General features: G+C 47.5%; 5 protein-coding genes across 5 annotated transcripts; 1 reads left to right on the forward strand and 4 right to left on the reverse strand.

The window, feature by feature from the left end:
* Positions 1-61: 61 nt before the first annotated feature.
* ypt2 (GTP-binding protein ypt2) lies at positions 62-6,944 on the reverse strand (the record flags this gene model as incomplete). The annotated part of the gene is made up of 7 exons (XM_031146607.1): positions 62-381; positions 443-710; positions 765-1,084; positions 1,348-1,398; positions 1,505-3,432; positions 3,765-3,811; positions 3,900-6,944. 7 exons carry the CDS (start codon positions 6,942-6,944, stop codon positions 62-64), a joined length of 5,979 nt encoding a protein of 1,992 aa, XP_031009090.1.
* Positions 6,945-7,409: 465 nt separating this feature from the next.
* On the reverse strand, positions 7,410-8,746 carry YMR166C (putative mitochondrial carrier protein; the record flags this gene model as incomplete). The annotated part of the gene is made up of 3 exons (XM_031146608.1): positions 7,410-8,149; positions 8,198-8,495; positions 8,543-8,746. The coding sequence occupies 3 exons, from the start codon at positions 8,744-8,746 to the stop codon at positions 7,410-7,412; spliced, it is 1,242 nt and encodes a 413-aa protein (XP_031009099.1).
* A 517-nt stretch (positions 8,747-9,263) lies between these two features.
* IMP2 (Mitochondrial inner membrane protease subunit) lies at positions 9,264-9,927 on the reverse strand (the record flags this gene model as incomplete). The annotated part of the gene is made up of 2 exons (XM_031146609.1): positions 9,264-9,567; positions 9,620-9,927. 2 exons carry the CDS (start codon positions 9,925-9,927, stop codon positions 9,264-9,266), a joined length of 612 nt encoding a protein of 203 aa, XP_031009098.1.
* A 282-nt stretch (positions 9,928-10,209) lies between these two features.
* tif211 (Eukaryotic translation initiation factor subunit alpha) lies at positions 10,210-11,302 on the reverse strand (the record flags this gene model as incomplete). Its single annotated transcript, XM_031146610.1, has 4 exons — positions 10,210-10,693; positions 10,742-10,924; positions 10,950-11,170; positions 11,225-11,302. The coding sequence occupies 4 exons, from the start codon at positions 11,300-11,302 to the stop codon at positions 10,210-10,212; spliced, it is 966 nt and encodes a 321-aa protein (XP_031009148.1).
* Positions 11,303-11,748: 446 nt separating this feature from the next.
* On the forward strand, positions 11,749-16,590 carry NTE1 (Lysophospholipase; the record flags this gene model as incomplete). Its single annotated transcript, XM_031146611.1, has 3 exons — positions 11,749-12,038; positions 12,094-15,050; positions 15,227-16,590. 3 exons carry the CDS (start codon positions 11,749-11,751, stop codon positions 16,588-16,590), a joined length of 4,611 nt encoding a protein of 1,536 aa, XP_031009149.1.
* Between the last annotated feature and the right edge of the window lie 251 nt (positions 16,591-16,841).

Genomic DNA, 16,841 nt, shown 5'->3' on the forward strand with positions numbered 1-16,841 from the left:
CTCTTAAACAAACACACAACAAAAAACACATGCAGCATCAGGAAAAACCTCCCATTATCATCTAGCAGCACTTGGACCCCATTCCACTTCCGCTTCCTTGCCCGCCAACATCTACTCCCTGGGAAGCTGCCTGATCCGTTTTCGCCGTATCAATGATTCGCTTCTTGATATCTGCCGCAAGACTATAGAAGGCCTTCTCCACGTTGATGTTGCTCTTCGCCGAGACCTCAAGGAAAGGAATACCGAGCTCGTCTGCCAACTGTTGTCCTCTCTCTGTAGAAACCACTCGCTTATCTTCCCAGTCGCACTTGTTGCCGATGAGGATCTTATTCACGCCTTCTGTGGCATGTTGCTCGACGTTCGAAAACCAGGTTCGGATGTCTAGATAACACATGTCAGCTATATTTTGATAATAAGTGGCAGTCAGGGATCGAGGCCATACTGTTGAAGGAGCGCTCATCAGTGACATCGTAGACTAGTAAGATTCCCATGGCACCTCTGTAATAAGCAGTTGTGATAGTCCTGAACCTTTCCTGTCCGGCCGTGTCCCATATCTGGAGCTTCACTCTCTTCCCGTCCAGCTCGATGGTCCGGATCTTGAAGTCGATACCGATGGTGGTGATGAAGGACGGCGTGAACGAGTCTTCACTGAACCGTAGGAGACAGCAGGATTTGCCTACACCCGAGTCGCCGATCAGCAGCAGCTTAATCTGTGGTTGTGTTAGCATTGCTATGCGCTCCGATATCGACTGCAGATGCCTTACCAGGAAGTCATAATTGCGCGTCCCGGCCATCTTGAAGGTGATCGCGTATGTTGACAGAAGAACAGGCTCGATGTGATGTCTCTTAGGCTGTGCGACACTGCGACGTAGCGGTAGATGCTGTGGGGTACAGGAGGTGGGTGGGTCAGGGTTCTCTGAGGGGAGAAGGTTGATGGGATTGATGCGTGGATGATGACACTGATTGTAGAGGGATCTTTGAGGTTGCGTTCGTGGTTCTCGTGGTCGTGCAATTAAAGGGGCTACAATCAAAAGTCCGCGGTCGTGTGTCGAGAATGGAACAGCAGGCTGCGTTATTCGTAGAGCTTTAAGTCAATATCAGCAGGAAGGATTGACTTGAGGTTGCCTTTGATTATTAGCGGCTGTTTGTCAATCAATTGCGCCGCGCTCACTCGCCAAATCAAGTAGGCGCGTCTATTAAGGTACGGGCAGTATTTAACTGGTGAATTGTAAGAGGGATAATCTTTTACAATATATCCATCTAATAATCAGATTCAAGCCCCTTGAAGCTCTGAAAAGAGTACAATAATAAACTAACTCTTTCGCGATATTGACACGTTAGACTCACTCGCAAAGTCCAAGATAATGTAATGCTTAACTCCGAAAGTCACAAAAACTTCTATACCAAATCAACGCAGTAGTTAGGCAATGCAGAGCTTCATCATGTATGTTCCCTTATAATTTGTTTACTGTATATTTTATTCATCTCAGCCATTTGGCATAACCCCATCTAATGCGCTCAAGAACCTTGAGCTGCTGGTGGATGCCACTGTTGATATTACACAAGTCACCAACGTCCTCGAGGAATTCCCGCTGGATCTCTCCTGGGAAGAGTCTATGGGCGCGCTTCCGGAGGATATGAACTTCGCAAAGTAGTAGACCATGGTCTTTGTATGATAGCAAGTTGTTTTGCGTTGGGGTAGCTAGAGTGAGGATTCGGTCGATATTTCGAAGGACTCGCACTGTCTGGCCAGCCTTTCGACCTTGCTTCATCCCCCTCCTGTTCCCAAATACCCCACCAAGATAACGGAATGCTGCAAAGCAGACCAAGACGCCGGGTGTTAAGCCGACGAAACCAAAGACTAACTCTTGACTCTTGAGCAAGGCATCGATGCCGCTGAGGGCAACTTCGACGTCGACCTTTGTCTTCTGGACTTGAATTAACAGTGTCCGTATGAGATCCCCTCGAACAGTTCCCATGAATGGCTTCCGCAGGTCCTTTTCATAAGCCTTCAAGATAGGAGTGAGATCCCCTTCCTTTACCTTGGCTCTGACCTCCGCAATCTGAGCTTCGTCTAGAGCACCAGTTCCCACACCCGAGTTCTTGGGATTGTCGATCGCAAACTCAACGACCATCCTCTCGAGACTGTCTCTGTCGCCTTTCAAACTTTCCTTGCTCATGATAGCAACCTCGCTCTCTTTGTCATGGCGAATAGTGCCGATAACCTTCTTCATTGGCTCAATAACCCAGTTAAACCAGAAATCTCGTACTGTAGCACCGAGGTCTCTGATCCAGGAGATAATCTCTGCCTTTCGATTCACAACTATCCGTAGTAATGTCGTCGAAGATAAGAGTAAAATGCTGGCAGGGAGCCAATAGCGCACAATTCTCGATGGTCTGCCATATTCAGCTACCAGCTTTTGAGAGCTAGCCATATGATTCGGCACATGAACCTCCAGAATATGCTGAAGTCTCATCGAAAGCTTCGCCGGTCTACCAACTTGATCCTCATCTGCTCCCATGGCCGAGACATCCGGATCATCTTCCACACTCGCAAATACTGCATCCTCGAAGTCCGAGACGCCCGTTTCTAGCGTAGTGACGTTCTGTAGAACAACGTCCATAAGCGCAATACTCTTCTCCACCACAACTTTCCACTCTCGACTATCACCCTCCTCTGTTTTGGAGATAACTGTACTTTCATCACCAAAATTAAAGCTCAACCCCTCATCCATCAACACGCCCAGCCCACTAGCGCCCATCTCCCTCAGCCTCCTCAATTTCGCCTGCTTCACCCTTGCTTCCTCCCTACAAAGCGCAATAGGACTGAGAACTCGTCTCTGGATATCGGCCACGCTGCGCTCCCTCACACTCTCCTTCACAAGTCCGTAAAATCTCCTCCAACTATCCCCCACTCCTTCCCCTGCCTTTCTAATACCCGCATCTTCACCATTCGACTCCCGTAAATTTGCCACGCGTGTTTTAGTGTCTTCAAAAACATCCCATCCCCATCCCCACCAACGTCCCGGACTGGTCTGGATCGCATAAACCCCACTCCAACCATAACTCCCAAGAACCTCATCCCAATACCACAACTCCTCATTTAGCGGGATTGTCTGCTCAAGAAGTGTTCCTAGCAAGAGGCCGTAGATCTGGACGGTGGCTTTACTGACGAGTAGCCATTCGAGTTCAGTTTCGTACCTTGATGTGGTGGTGGTGGAGGGGTGGGTTGAAAGTGAGGTGGAGGACAGGAGGGAGAGAATGTGGTACGGCGTGAGAAGCGGGGAAGAAGAGGTAGTTGTGGAGAGCGATTGGATTGTTGATTGGAGGGAGATGATGCGGGGGATTGTGGAGGTGTTTGTTGTGGTGGTGGTGGTGAGGCTGGGGATGAGATGCACGCGGTCGAGTTGGCTGTCGACGCGCCGGACTTGGCTGTTTTGTTGTTGTCAGCGGAGTTTATTTTGGGAAGGAGGAATTGCATATACTCTGCTACTATCGACATTACGGTTCAGAGAACATGGAGCTTCGTGTAGAAGATGTGTTCTGGTGAAGCGTCTGCAAGTGAAAAGGTGGAAGGAAGCTGTGCCCCGAACAAGGATATCCAAAATATTTATTGACTTTGCCGTTGCATATGACGTGTGGGGTCATCATGTCTTGGCGTAGAATGGGTGTGGGATGAAAGCGACCAAATTTCAACGCTATTAGAGCCACATCTTTCTCGATTTTTATGCTTTTCACTTGATTAGAATGTTTCCCAATTTTACTTCCGCTCTCGTAAGCCGATGAATTCTCTAGAAACAGACAGGTAAGCCTCTTGCGTTGTTAGTATAAGACTATATGAGCTTGTATGTTACATCTATATTGATATTACTTGTATGTACAGTCTATGAAGTAAGTACTTCACACATATCAAGAGGTGATTTCCTCGGAGCCGCGATTGACTCTTCATTGTCCTCCATCCGTGGTTCGTTGCGTGGACGCTTTGCTTGTCGTTCCAAAACAATGGCACCACCTCGTTCTTGACTTCCGATCGCCCTTTCGATGATATCTACAGTTAATTGCTTCACGCGTTCCTTCTCTTTTGTCTCCTGCTTTCGCAAGACTGCCACTCGTGTTGTAGCATACATAAGAGAGCTCATGAAGCCACTGCTAATACGGTAACCTCTCGGCGACTCTGAATCTCTCTGTACTTCTTTGCGGGCCATCTTCACGTACAGGTAGAACCGTTTGTCGGGTGCGATGCCGTTTGCTTCAAGCATATGCACCGCCCACCGAATTCCCACACCATCTTCAAGCTGAATGTACGTCTTGAGTAGGGTGGTAAGCGTTTCGAGCTCGATTGCCGAATTTGAGATCTTCAAGCGGCGGCACATGGATTTCCAGAACTCTATTGCCATGCTATATTCGCCACTTCTTTCTAGTTGACTCATTGTGTGATTCAAAATTGCCTGCGAAATCTTGATCCCGTTCTCCTCTAGAGTAGAAATAGCTGTTTCGCCAAAATGTAAAATCTCGTCAGCCAGGGAATTGGACTGGTGATCTATTTGGTCCAGTTGGTGAATAAGTAGCGCTGCAACTGACAGGGAGACATCTTTTCCGAATTGCTGCGCATCTTTGATCAAGCGAACTGCCTCGCTGACATCGCTCTCGTGAAGTTGCAATGACGCTCGTATAGCCAGAAGAATATGCCTCGAACTAAGCAAGACACGCTTTTCGATGGCAAGCCCATAGATCTTGAGTGTCGCAGCGGGCTCTCCTCTTGCAAATGAGGAAGCCATAGCTCGGATGACCCCTGGCCCGTCCCACAACTGCTTAGATCTGCCAAATTCCTTCAGCAACTTCAATCTTCTCCCAGCTTCAATCTCATTAGGACAATTTGACAATGCAATACGGGCAAGTAGTTCCAGGGTGTCCTTGTCTGAAGTGTTTCGAGAATTGGCCACCTTGCGAATCTTGCAATAGAGCACGTGAACTTCCTGGAACGAAAAGTTCCACGATTGATGGCAGTTGTGAAGGATTGTATTGACAGAAACTGCATCAATTGGGCAGCCGACTGAGTTCGCATACTCTACCCAACCAACCAAAGCATCAACCTCTTTTGCCTTCGCATAAACCTTGATCATAAAGTTCAAAATGTAGTCTGTCAAATGCAATTGATGATTGTCAATAAAGTCTTGAACAAAGTCTTCAACCTCATTGACGGGATGAGATTTCGCGAAGAGCTTCAAAACAGGAACGAAGGAGCTTTCATATTCACCCTGATTCTGAGGGGTGACGAGAACAGCCATGTTTTGTAGATCTTCAATAGCGCCTGCCCAATCATTTCGCATAGCCTTAGCAAGTGTGAAATGCCCGTAGATACGGATATCAGCTTGGGCAGGTGTATATCTCTGTCGGTAATCGGCATAATATGATTGAGCCTCGTTTTCTTTGCTCGCCTCGACGCAGTACTGGATAATAGCACCGTAAGCGGCTTGGGGATGGTTTGCAGAATGAACAAGTGGCTCCAGTCTTTTAAACAACTCTTCGATCTTGGAAAAATCTCGAGTAGATCTCCATTGATGTCCTAGGACCTTGAGTATAGGGGTAGTCGAGCTTGCGAATCCACCTTCATTCGCCATTCGATTGACAATAAAGAGAACCTCTTCGGCCTGTTCCATTTTGCCAGTTTTGAGGACAGAATTGATAACCTGATCGCTAATATTGTAGAGCTGCACTTGATCTGGAGATGTTTGACTATAGAAAGCCTTAAAGTAGCGAAACATCCTCTTGTGACGCCCCATAGCGCTGGTTGCTGTTATGAGCGAATCGACACCAATCGGCCGAAGACCTTGACGTCCGAGTTGGGCACGAAAATACACCTTGTGTGTGAGATCATGCAAGCCGGCTAGACATGTCTCACGACAAAGTCTCTCGCCAATTGAGTAATATAGTTTGGGATTTGCTGGAATACCGGGCTTCTCCTTGAATTCCATGAGATATATTGACGTAGCTTTTCTGAGTCTGGACTCAGGAAGGAGATACAAGGATGAGGCCTTTCTGAGCTTGTATTTTGGGAGAGGTAAAGTATTGGCCACGTCCGTTCTTGATATCAAATTCGAAATGACTTTAAGAGGCTGAAATCGTTGAAATGTTGCCTCGTCTATAGGGGGACGCGTAAGAACAATATCGAGGACTCTCTCAGCGTGAGAAAACTTTGAATGCTTCCTACAGAGCTCCGAGAGATTGGCGGCAGAATCAATTAAAAATGGTATGATTCCTTCATCACCAATAGGCACCCCTTGCTCAAAAGCATCGAAGAATCGTAAGGCTGCAGCCTCAACATTATCTGGGTCTTCGGGATCTTGCAAAAGTCTAGAGATATCACTGGCAAGCCTGTGTTGGCGATTGTGGACCAGCTTTTGTGGCACATGTGCCTGTGGAGAGGCTACTGCCAGATCGAGGCTTTCGGATGAATTTGGGGATAGGTCCTCTCCCTTTGACTTTGGGACCCCCTTCCATTCATTGTACAGCCAGAGTTGAGAGGGGCGGCCAATAGTTGACGCGGAAGGAAAAGGTTTCGATTCGGACTTCAGATCTTGGGGTTGTGGTAGTTCAGAAGCAGGCAGGGTTACAGTCGTGCGTAGTTTCTCTTCCTCCTCTTGCAAAGCCAAATTCGTCTCTTTGATCAACTTCTTCAACTTCGGATCCCCAGCAAGCCATATAGCATCATCTATAATACGATCATCCAACGTATCAATCAGTGCTCTCCCATCACTATAATAATTCCTCGATTCTTTGATCTTCTGGGCATTGTCGTGTATTTCTCGAGCAGAACGAATTCGACGTCGTCGGTCTTCAGTTATCATGCCAGCACCGAAGGCAACGGTGCAGGATGTTCCCAGGGCGAGGCTGCGGAGGGCTCGTAGGGCGCCTTTGGAGGGCACGGGCAGAGCTGATCGCATGCTGAGGGAGCTTTAGCCATTTCAACAATGTTGGGGCATTGAAAGGATATGATGTTGCCCTCGTGGCAGGGCCAATTGGCGGAGGTGTGGTGTGGATGTTCTGAATTGAAGTGTAAATGAATTCTTGTTCTCGAAATGGAACCACTATCACTGCAGTTGTGGCAGGTATCGGTCACCCGAAGTGGAGTGATCCAAGCCTCATTTTACAGCTCCGCTCTTTTGTCTGCTGGTATTGTATTTTGTGACACATGAAGCCTCTTCAATATGGTTTCCATCATACAGTCTGATGATGCAAGCTACTTCCGAATCAAATCCATAATAAGCTGATAAAACTGTTTTACAAAGTGAAGATCTATTGTCTATCCCGACATGCTGTGCATGGTGTTCAAACGCCCATGAAAATGCCCCCAATATACATACATTTACATTGCAGTCCCTATTACGCATGCTCACCGATTTGAAGAATCATAAAGCAGACTCCTGATTCTCAGAAGCTGTATAAACATCCAATTTCTTCAAAATCGTTTGGTACAAGAACAGCATACATCCACTCTGAACGCTCGTCCACACGAATCTTGGTCCTACGCCTCTGAAACCTCCAGCTATACCCTCAGTCTTGTAGATAAGTTTTAATCCGGTGAATACTGAGGATGTATCAAGATTAATGCACCCAGGGCGCGGAGTATGCGTTGAGGGGGACGAAGTAGAGATCGACCGAATCTGTTGTCTCAGTGAAGAATTTGCTCCCGGCTTCCCCTCGGCCAATGCAGGAGGTTGAGCAGGCGTCTGCTTAACAGATGGCTCCGTAGACGGATTAACCTGAGTCTGAATCCTCGTCTTCACCACATCAAGCGGGCAGGTGATAACTCCAGCAAGTCCCCCTGCCGCAGCCCCCGTGAAAAGTTCCAGCGGTAGTCCAATATCCCTGCTCTGTTTCCATTTCCTGGCCCAAGTTTGTGCTTGCTCGTAGAATGTGAACTGCAATGCGGAGAAGGGGAGGTCACGGAAGATTGTCGCTTTGTAACCATAGAAGAGAGCGGAGAAGCCTTCTTGGCGGACTATGGTTCGGGCAGCGTGGGCTGTGCCCTTGTAGTTATATCCGGATTTGAAGTATGGGTTTTTGTACCGGCCTTGGAGTTGGAGACGGGTTTTTAGGACTTCGGATGGGACGTATACGAAAGAAGCTGCAAAGTCTGCAACGAATCCTGATTCTAAGTTAGAAATGTTTGGCTACTTTTCCTTATGTGACATACCACTTGTAAGATAGGCAATCTGCGGGGTGATGCCGTAATCTATCATGTGTCTTTTGCTGTACTCGTATGTGCCAAAGAAAATGATGGTCCCAGGGAATGATCCAAGTAAAGCTGGAAGCCATCCACCATACAGCCCTCTCCGTAAGCCTTCTTGCCGGAAGATTGTAGAGTACGAAGATGCCATGGTTGTATACTTCGGGGGAAAACTCGGATCGGCCTGTTGACGAGTCTTGACCGTATCTAGAGAGTGCATCAAGAGGTCCCCAGTAGTCCCACCGATCCCTCCAGCAATCATAGACTATAGGAGTCAGTATCAGACCTTCAACTCTAAGGTGTTTATCTCACATGAAGGTAAGGCGGTCGTGCCTCCTCCTCGACCGCTTTCTGTGCATTTGTTTCCGACATGACGCTGTCTGCTCCCATTCTAATATCCGCGAGACCTTGTTTCCCCGCCGGGCCTCCATCATCAACCAAGTCGAACTCGTTGGTGCTCTGTTGAAGACTTGTTGATGAAGAGAACAAATTGGCAACGCGAGAGGCCAGGGACATGGCCCTACCTCAATTCCCGGATGAGTCGCCTTTGGGGCTTCCCCACAGGAGCTTTTGGGGGTATTAAAGGGCTCGGTGGTGATAAATGTGCCGATTGTTGAATGTGTAGGAAGGGCTAAAGGTCCGACTGATAATATTTCTAGCCCGAGCTCGGTTATGTAAGGCACAAGGCTGAAGTATTTCAAAGAAAACTAACATGAGTTGAAGAAATGTCATGATTTGCAGTAAAAGAGAATTAGTATAGTCAAAGGCCTACTAGTCGTCTATTGATTTCCATTTTCTTCGGATTCTCTTTGTAGGGGGGTCCGTGGAGGGGAAGTTTAACTTCTCCATGCTGTACTATGTATGTATGTACAAACAGTGTTTCTCACCCCACCCCCATCATCTGTATAGGATTTTTCGAAACCCTTGACGTAGACCTGCTATTAGAATCCTCATCAGATTTAGAGTGACGGGTTTTCTTCACCATAAAACTCGTTATCGAAGTGTTTCTCAGTCATATTATTCCCTGCCTCGCTCAATCCTCCCCCTTTCCCTTCACAACCTTTGTCCTCCCCTTAAACTCCCACCACCGTATCCTTCCAGCACTGTTCCAAGGCCATAAAACATGAGTAATCTTCCCCTGCACCAAACTCGTCGAAATCGGCCCATAATAATTACTATCCAACGTCTTCGTTCCATCTTTATTGTCCCCCTCGACCCAGATATGATTGCGCGGGATATCAACAGTAGGCATAGGGTACGGAGCTCTTGTTACGACTTTATCTCCAGGTAAAGCTATGACGCGTTTTACGGCGAGGACTTCGGGATGTGCTGGACTCCTATGGTTCGTTAGTATACAGAATTGAAAGGATTGGGGTCTAGGTGATGTACCAGAAGGAGACGAGCATTCCCCTCTTGAGATTTTCTGTGGGTTTCCATTTGTTGACCCAACATGCATCTTTAGATTGGCTTTCATTGTAATTGGTATTGAGGTACGGGTACATGGAAGGCCCAGTGACGAAGGTCACCATGCCGACATTTTCATTGAAGAAGACTACTGCTGGAATCCAGGTTGCGATGATGAGAAGCTTGCGACTGGTGTCCCAGAAGAATCGGCCTGATGGCGTATTTCGTAATGCATTTACATTTCTAGATACAGTTGTGTTTCGTAATGCAGAGAATATCCGATTGCTGAACATGGTAGCCAGAGGCTTATCGGTTTGAAGGAGTAAAGGTTGAAAGTCGCCTAGATTTCTTACAGTACTTGGCAGCGAGGCAGCCTTGTCAGACCAAACTGCTAGCCTCGCCGCATTGAGGGGCTTAATATCACTTCAGATCTTGTCATTCTTAAAGCATCATTGACAAGTCCATTAGATAGCATTCATTTTATCCGTCTATGGACAGCTTATATGAGCTCTAAAGCCCTGTGCGCCCGTAATGCAAATCTTCCAGAATGCTTTTTAATTATCCCCAAAATGCTTTTACATCGTCTCTACAGCATTCTCATCAGATGCAGACTCGCTCTCATCACCGCTCACTTCCGCGTTCTCCCTCTCGCGCTTCTCCATCAATGCTTGCAACTCAGCATCGTCGTTCTCGGTGACAGCCTTTGGCTCCATCTTCACAATGCAAGAACCTCCTGCCGCCTCGATGTTTTTCCGAATGTCAATAATGGATGCTTCTAATGTCGCAATTCCAACCGCCTTCTCCAGACATGTGCTAGTAAGGACGTATAATGGAGGTGAGACGAGCTTGACTTTGACCTGGTTGTCTGGGGTATTTCTAGATTCAGCTGTTCGAAGTGCAGTCTTGACGGCATCGATTCCTTCGTAACCAAAGCAGGTAACTTCGACGTCTGCGCGAACCTTTGTAGGTTGAGGTGTGAGACGCTTTCCGATATAGGACTTGAGTTCTTCGGCGACTACATCGTTTGGAAATGAGACCTCTAGCCAGACATCGGGATTGCTATCCCAATTAGCAAATGCATATGAAACCTAAACATTCCATTCTTACGTTATTGAGAGCTTGAAAGCATCTACAGCATGTCCGTATTTCTTGTTCAGAGGCCAGCCGATCGTCTCGTAGAGGTCCTCGATAGGATGCTTGGTCTTTTCGGAAACATGTCGCATGATCGAATGTACCATCTTGCCCTTGTTGTAACGTTCCTCGCACTTGACAATATCTTCTGGTGACACTCTACGCTTCGAAAGATCAATATAACCTGAATGCCCATCCTGTCAGCGTCCAATACCCCGCAGCAATTCGTAGGCCAGCCTTACCCTTCTCCTTGTCAACCCTCAGAACCACCACAACTTCATTTCGCCCAACTCGAATGAGCTTTTGGATACTACGAATACGACGTCTCGACAGTTCGGAGAGTAGAATCATGCCATCGATGTTATCGTATTCGAGCAATTTGACGTACGCTCCCATTTCGGCAATCTTCAATATTGGTCAGTTTATGTCGCCTTCCTCTAATAGCCCACACATCCATACCTGCTTGACATTCACCATCACGAAGCTATCAATTTCAGGAAACTTCTCCTCGTAGAAGCGGCAGTTCGTCAAAGACATATTTGGGGTTGATGCGCTGCGGGGCGCGTGTTGGCTTTGGTGACGATTTACTTGCGCTTCGTCGCTGGTTTTTGTATTATCGACTGCGAAGTGTGCAGGGTCGATTTCATGCGTAAATTCGAGGGAGTTCTTGTGCAGGAGATCGTGTATGGTCGTTGTGTGTTGCCTCACGTTTAAAAGAGTCAGAACAGAATTTTGGAGGGCTGTGGTGGGATGCTTAGCGTGAATTTAGATCCCTGTCATTCAATGTGGCCCGAGCTTCGAGGTTTTGTAGGTGAGATCAATTCCAAGTCAGTGTTAGTTCCGTCCGTCTTCTGACCGTCAACTGCAAAAGAAACATATGACTTTCGAGTAACGAAAACCCCGGGTACATTTTTGACAAATGATATCAACATCTAGTAAGAGCTGAACTGCCTATAGGCAGTCAGTTCTACTGTTCCTCAACTATGTCTATCTCCAGTCCGGTTTCCTCCGCCCTTGAGAGCTTCACAAGCTTGGCCAGCAACATGAGCTCTGCTTCAACCGCACCATTGGCTTCTACCACAGCAGTGTTCGCAGAGCAAGCGAATCCCGACAGAAGTTGGCTCGTGTCATTGGGCAGAATGGTTTTCTACCTGATCACCATCATTCCAGGAATTCTGTATTGGGTGATTACTTTTACTACTATCACCATTCCTACGTTGCTGTTTACTCTCTTCTCAACGAGTTTAACGGTTACAATGAATGCAACTACTCTGTACGTTTGTATCATGTGTTATGTTCCACAAATAACTGCTAATAGGCACCCACAGAATGCTCATCATGATCGCCTTCGTTTCGACAGCCAGTTGGTTCGTACGGTACAGATTCCTCAATATGTACGCTCGACTGCCGCCAGAGCCGCAGAGAAAGGAACCTCAAATAGACCTATATCCGGATACTCAGGAGGATGGCTCAAAGTCTGGATTTTCAAACTACCTGGACGAGTTCCTTAGCGCAATAAAGGTGTTTGGGTATTTAGAGAGGCCTGTATTCCACGAGCTTACTCGGAGCATGCAAACCAGGAAGCTCATAGCCGGTGAGACTTTGAATCTGGAAGAAGAAAAAGGATTCTGCTTGGTTGTGGATGGATTGGTGGAGATCTTTGTGAAGTCTGCTCGAGAAAGTCGCGACACTGATTCCGAGCCCTCTGGATTTAATGAAGACGACTCGTCGGACAGCGATGATGACCAAGGAACGGGGAATGCGCACCAACGATATCAATTACTGACTGAAGTGAGAAATGGGGCCCCGATGTCATCTTTATTCTCCATCTTGTCTTTATTTACAGAGGACGTGAAATTGAGACATACCGAAGACGATGAATTGGACTCGAGCGTCTCAAGTAGTGGGTACGGGAATACACGCTTTCCTTCCAGTGCTGGCTTCGATCAGAGTCATCATGATACCCCTCCATCTCTTCCAACAAGCCCCATATATGGGGCCCCATGTCAAAATGGCGATGCGAAAATACGGGGACGACGTTCTTCGACTATGGCAAGCTCTACAGCTGGTGGTACACTACCCACTATACCCCCACTATCTCTTGATCCCAACGTGGGCTCGCACAAGCAACGACCAAAAACCAGAAGAACACAGACGTCTGCTCATCCTGATGTGGTTGCAAGAGCAACAGTTGACACTACTATTGCCATTATACCCGCCAGTGCTTTCCGCCGCCTTACTAGGGTATATCCAAAAGCTACAGCGCATATAGTTCAAGTCATCTTAACCAGGCTACAGAGAGTGACGCTTGCAACTGGACACTCATATCTTGGATTGACAAGTGAAGTTTTACGAACCGAAAAACATATGAATAAGTATACCACCTACGAGTTGCCAAATTTTCTACGAGGAGATGCTCTGAAGCGATTGAAGGAGAAGTTCACACGCGAGAGAGAAAGAATTGGACCGGAGGAAGGTAGTAAAGGAATAGCGTTACACAATCCGGGTGCAGGTCGAAGACGACGGTCTCATAACAACCTTCGAAAAGAAGCAACTGTGCAAGCTCACTCTTCCAAGGGGGCTTATTCTGTTTCCGGCACTAGATTTGAGCCATCGAGCTCCCGAGATATTGGAGTGAGCCCAAGTCCCGGGGATCTGCTTACCAATATACAAATGTCCCGGTCTGGTGGTCGGAGGAGCAATTCAGGTCTTGGTAAAGGAGCATTGGGTAATGGTAGAACTCCTGAAGTGTGGCAACACGATGTTCACAGCCCCCTTGCACAGAAAACGTTTAATCCATTTACCAATACCCTGAATCCTCGAGTGACTTTACACCGGCAAGAGTCGGTCGACGAGGATAGCATGTTTCGTGGGTCTATTCTTGAATGCATCTTCAAGGCAATTGGTCTTACCAACACCAAAAATGCTTCAAGGATGTCGGATTCTGTTGAAGCTTCCCCTAGGCTCGTTTCTTACGATCAGAGAAGGCAGAAGGCGGTTTTTAGCAACAACGCTTTTGGTATCATCGACCCTTACGAAGCCTCCGCAGACGGTGATGCGGAATCCATAACATCCGGCGGGATCAGTGCGGGCGGCTTTCCCAGTACCCGAGGCTTAGCACAAGAGTTGCAAGAGGAAGTTGAGATTGTATTCTTCCCTCAAGGATCCGTTCTCGTTGAACAAGGCGAGCGCAATCCGGGGCTGTACTACGTGATTGACGGCTTTCTGGATGTCAGTGTTCCTGTCGACGACAAATCAGATGCAACGGTTCTTGGCCAATCCCATCGTCAAAGCCTCGCCAAATTTGGGGGAGAAGAGACATTGGCCCCTTTGTCCCGTACAAAGACCGGATCATCTCAAGCCTCTGCCTCAGTTTCTGGAGTTGGTACTGATGGGAAGAAACGCAAGTTGGCCGGGCGAAAGTCATTGGCTTTGATCAAGCCCGGTGGTATTGCTGGCTACATTGGCACGATATCGGCTTACCGGTCATTCATTGATGTCATCGCAAAGACGGATGTCTACGTGGGATTCCTACCACGACAAGCGCTAGAGAGAGTTGTAGAAAAGTACCCAGTTGTGCTACTCACGATGGCAAAGCGCTTAACTAGTCTTTTGCCGCGACTCATTCTTCACATCGACTTCGCACTAGAATGGGTTCAGGTCAGTGCTGGCCAAGTCATATATCATCAGGGAGATGATAGTGATGCTATCTACATTGTCCTGAACGGTCGCTTGCGCCTAGTGCTCAACAATGACAAGGCTGAAATGAAGGTCGTGGGTGAGTATGGGCAAGGTGAAAGTGTGGGTGAGCTTGAAGTCATGACGGAGTCTACCCGACCAGCTACACTTCACGCAATCCGTGACACCGAGCTTGCCAAGTTCCCGAAGACTCTGTTTAACAGTCTTGCCCAGGAACATCCTGGAATTACGATCAAGATCTCAAAAATCATTGCGTCTCGCATGAGGGCTTTGATCGAGGATCCGGTTTTCGACCAAGGAAAGGACAAAGCCACTGGCGCTACAAATAATAAAGTTTCCTCAACAGTTAACCTTCGAACCGTAGCTATTCTGCCTGTTACAGCTGGCGTACCTGTGGTTGAGTTCGGAACCCGGCTGATGAATGCTTTAACCCAAATTGGGGCTGCCAACGGGGTCACCTCGCTCAATCAAGCAGCTATTTTGAATCACCTTGGACGACATGCATTCAGCCGCATGGGCAAGCTCAAGCTAGCTCAGTATCTTGCAGACCTCGAGGAGAAATATGGTCTAGTGCTCTACGTTGCTGGTAAGTCTTGAAATTTTCTTTTGATGTTCTGGCAAATGATGATTTTCTTTTTAACCCCGAGTTCTTTCAATGAAGACCAAAAATTCAACAACTCTAATTTTTTCCTGATTGCCACTTTTTGTACAATACTTGTATGATACGCTTGGTTGGATCTATACTAACACGGGTCATATTAGACACTAACGTCAATTCTCCTTGGACTCAGACTTGCATTAGCCAGGCTGACTGCATTCTACTAGTCGGATTGGCCGAAGGTTCTCCTGCGATTGGAGAATATGAGCGTTTCTTACTCGGCATGAAAACGACCGCGAGGAAGGAGCTGGTCCTCTTACATGCCGACCGATTCTCTGTGCCCGGCACAACACGTGCATGGTTACGGAATCGAGTTTGGATCAATGGAGGACATCACCACGTACAGATGGAATTCAGTTCAAGCTCTGTACCTACTCATCCTCAAACCTGGAAATTTGGTTCTACATTGAAGCAACGCGTTCAAGTCCTACAGGCGGAGATCCAAAAGTACACATCTCGCAGGGTTAGACAAACCCCATTGTATTCCGCAGATACGCCTTTCAAAGGCGACTTCCATAGGATCGCGAGACGACTTTGTGGAAAGTCAATTGGACTAGTACTCGGTGGTGGTGGCGCTCGAGGCATAGCACAGGTTGGCATCATCAGAGCTTTGGAGGAGGCCGGCATCCCCATCGACATTATCGGTGGTACATCTATAGGCTCCTTCATCGGTGCACTATATGCCCGCGATGCAGATGTTGTGCCCATGTACGGTCGAGCAAAGAAGTTTGCGGGACGAATGGCAAGTATGTGGCGTTTCGCCCTCGATTTGACTTACCCGTCTGCATCATACACCACCGGTCATGAGTTTAATCGTGGTATCTTCAAGACGTTTGGTAAGAGTCAAATTGAAGATTTCTGGCTCGAGTTTTATTGTAACACCACGAACATCAGCAAGAGTCGATCGGAGATTCATACAAGTGGATATGCGTGGCGATATGTGAGAGCATCAATGTCCTTGGCGGGGTTGATTCCACCTCTTTGCGATGAGGGAAGTATGCTTCTCGATGGAGGCTATGTTGATAATTTGACAGTATCGCATATGAAGTCTCTCGGGGCAGATGTGATATTTGCAGTTGATGTAGGAAGTCTTGACGACGATACACCTCAAACATTCGGAGACTCATTATCAGGATTCTGGGCATTCACAAACCGCTGGAACCCATTCTCTTCATACCCAAACCCGCCCACTCTAGCCGAGATCCAAGCACGACTGGCTTATGTCTCTAGTGTGGATGCATTGGAAAGAGCGAAAAATACACCAGGCTGCCTCTACATGAGACCGCCTGTTGATAAGTATGGAACGCTTGATTTCGGCAAGTTTGATGAGATTTATCAGGTTGGGTATAAATATGGCCAGGAGTTCCTTGCGGAAACCAGGGAAAAGGGTGTTCTCCCGTTGGTGGATGAGACGGAGGAAAAGAAAGCTTTGCGCAGAACCATGGCTCCAAGGAGAGCAAGTATATAGAATTGGTGTATGGGTTTTGGAGTTTATGAGGCAGGTAGAAAGGCATGAAACGGCGCTCGGCTCAGATACCCAGTAGATTTGGAAACACGAGAATAAGACTCCAAGATTATACATCGCATATTCACAATGAGCAGCTCTGTCCAATATATATAACAAATAAAGATAGAAAATGGGATTCGAAAACCCAAAAACCATTGACAACGTCCAAACACCTCCCTGTTCCTGTCCTCAGGCCCCTTGAAATCCCTGTC

This window comes from Lachnellula hyalina (genome assembly GCF_007821495.1).
Source record: "Lachnellula hyalina strain CBS 185.66 chromosome Unknown contig00008, whole genome shotgun sequence".
Classification (NCBI taxonomy): Eukaryota; Fungi; Ascomycota; class Leotiomycetes; order Helotiales; family Lachnaceae; genus Lachnellula; species Lachnellula hyalina.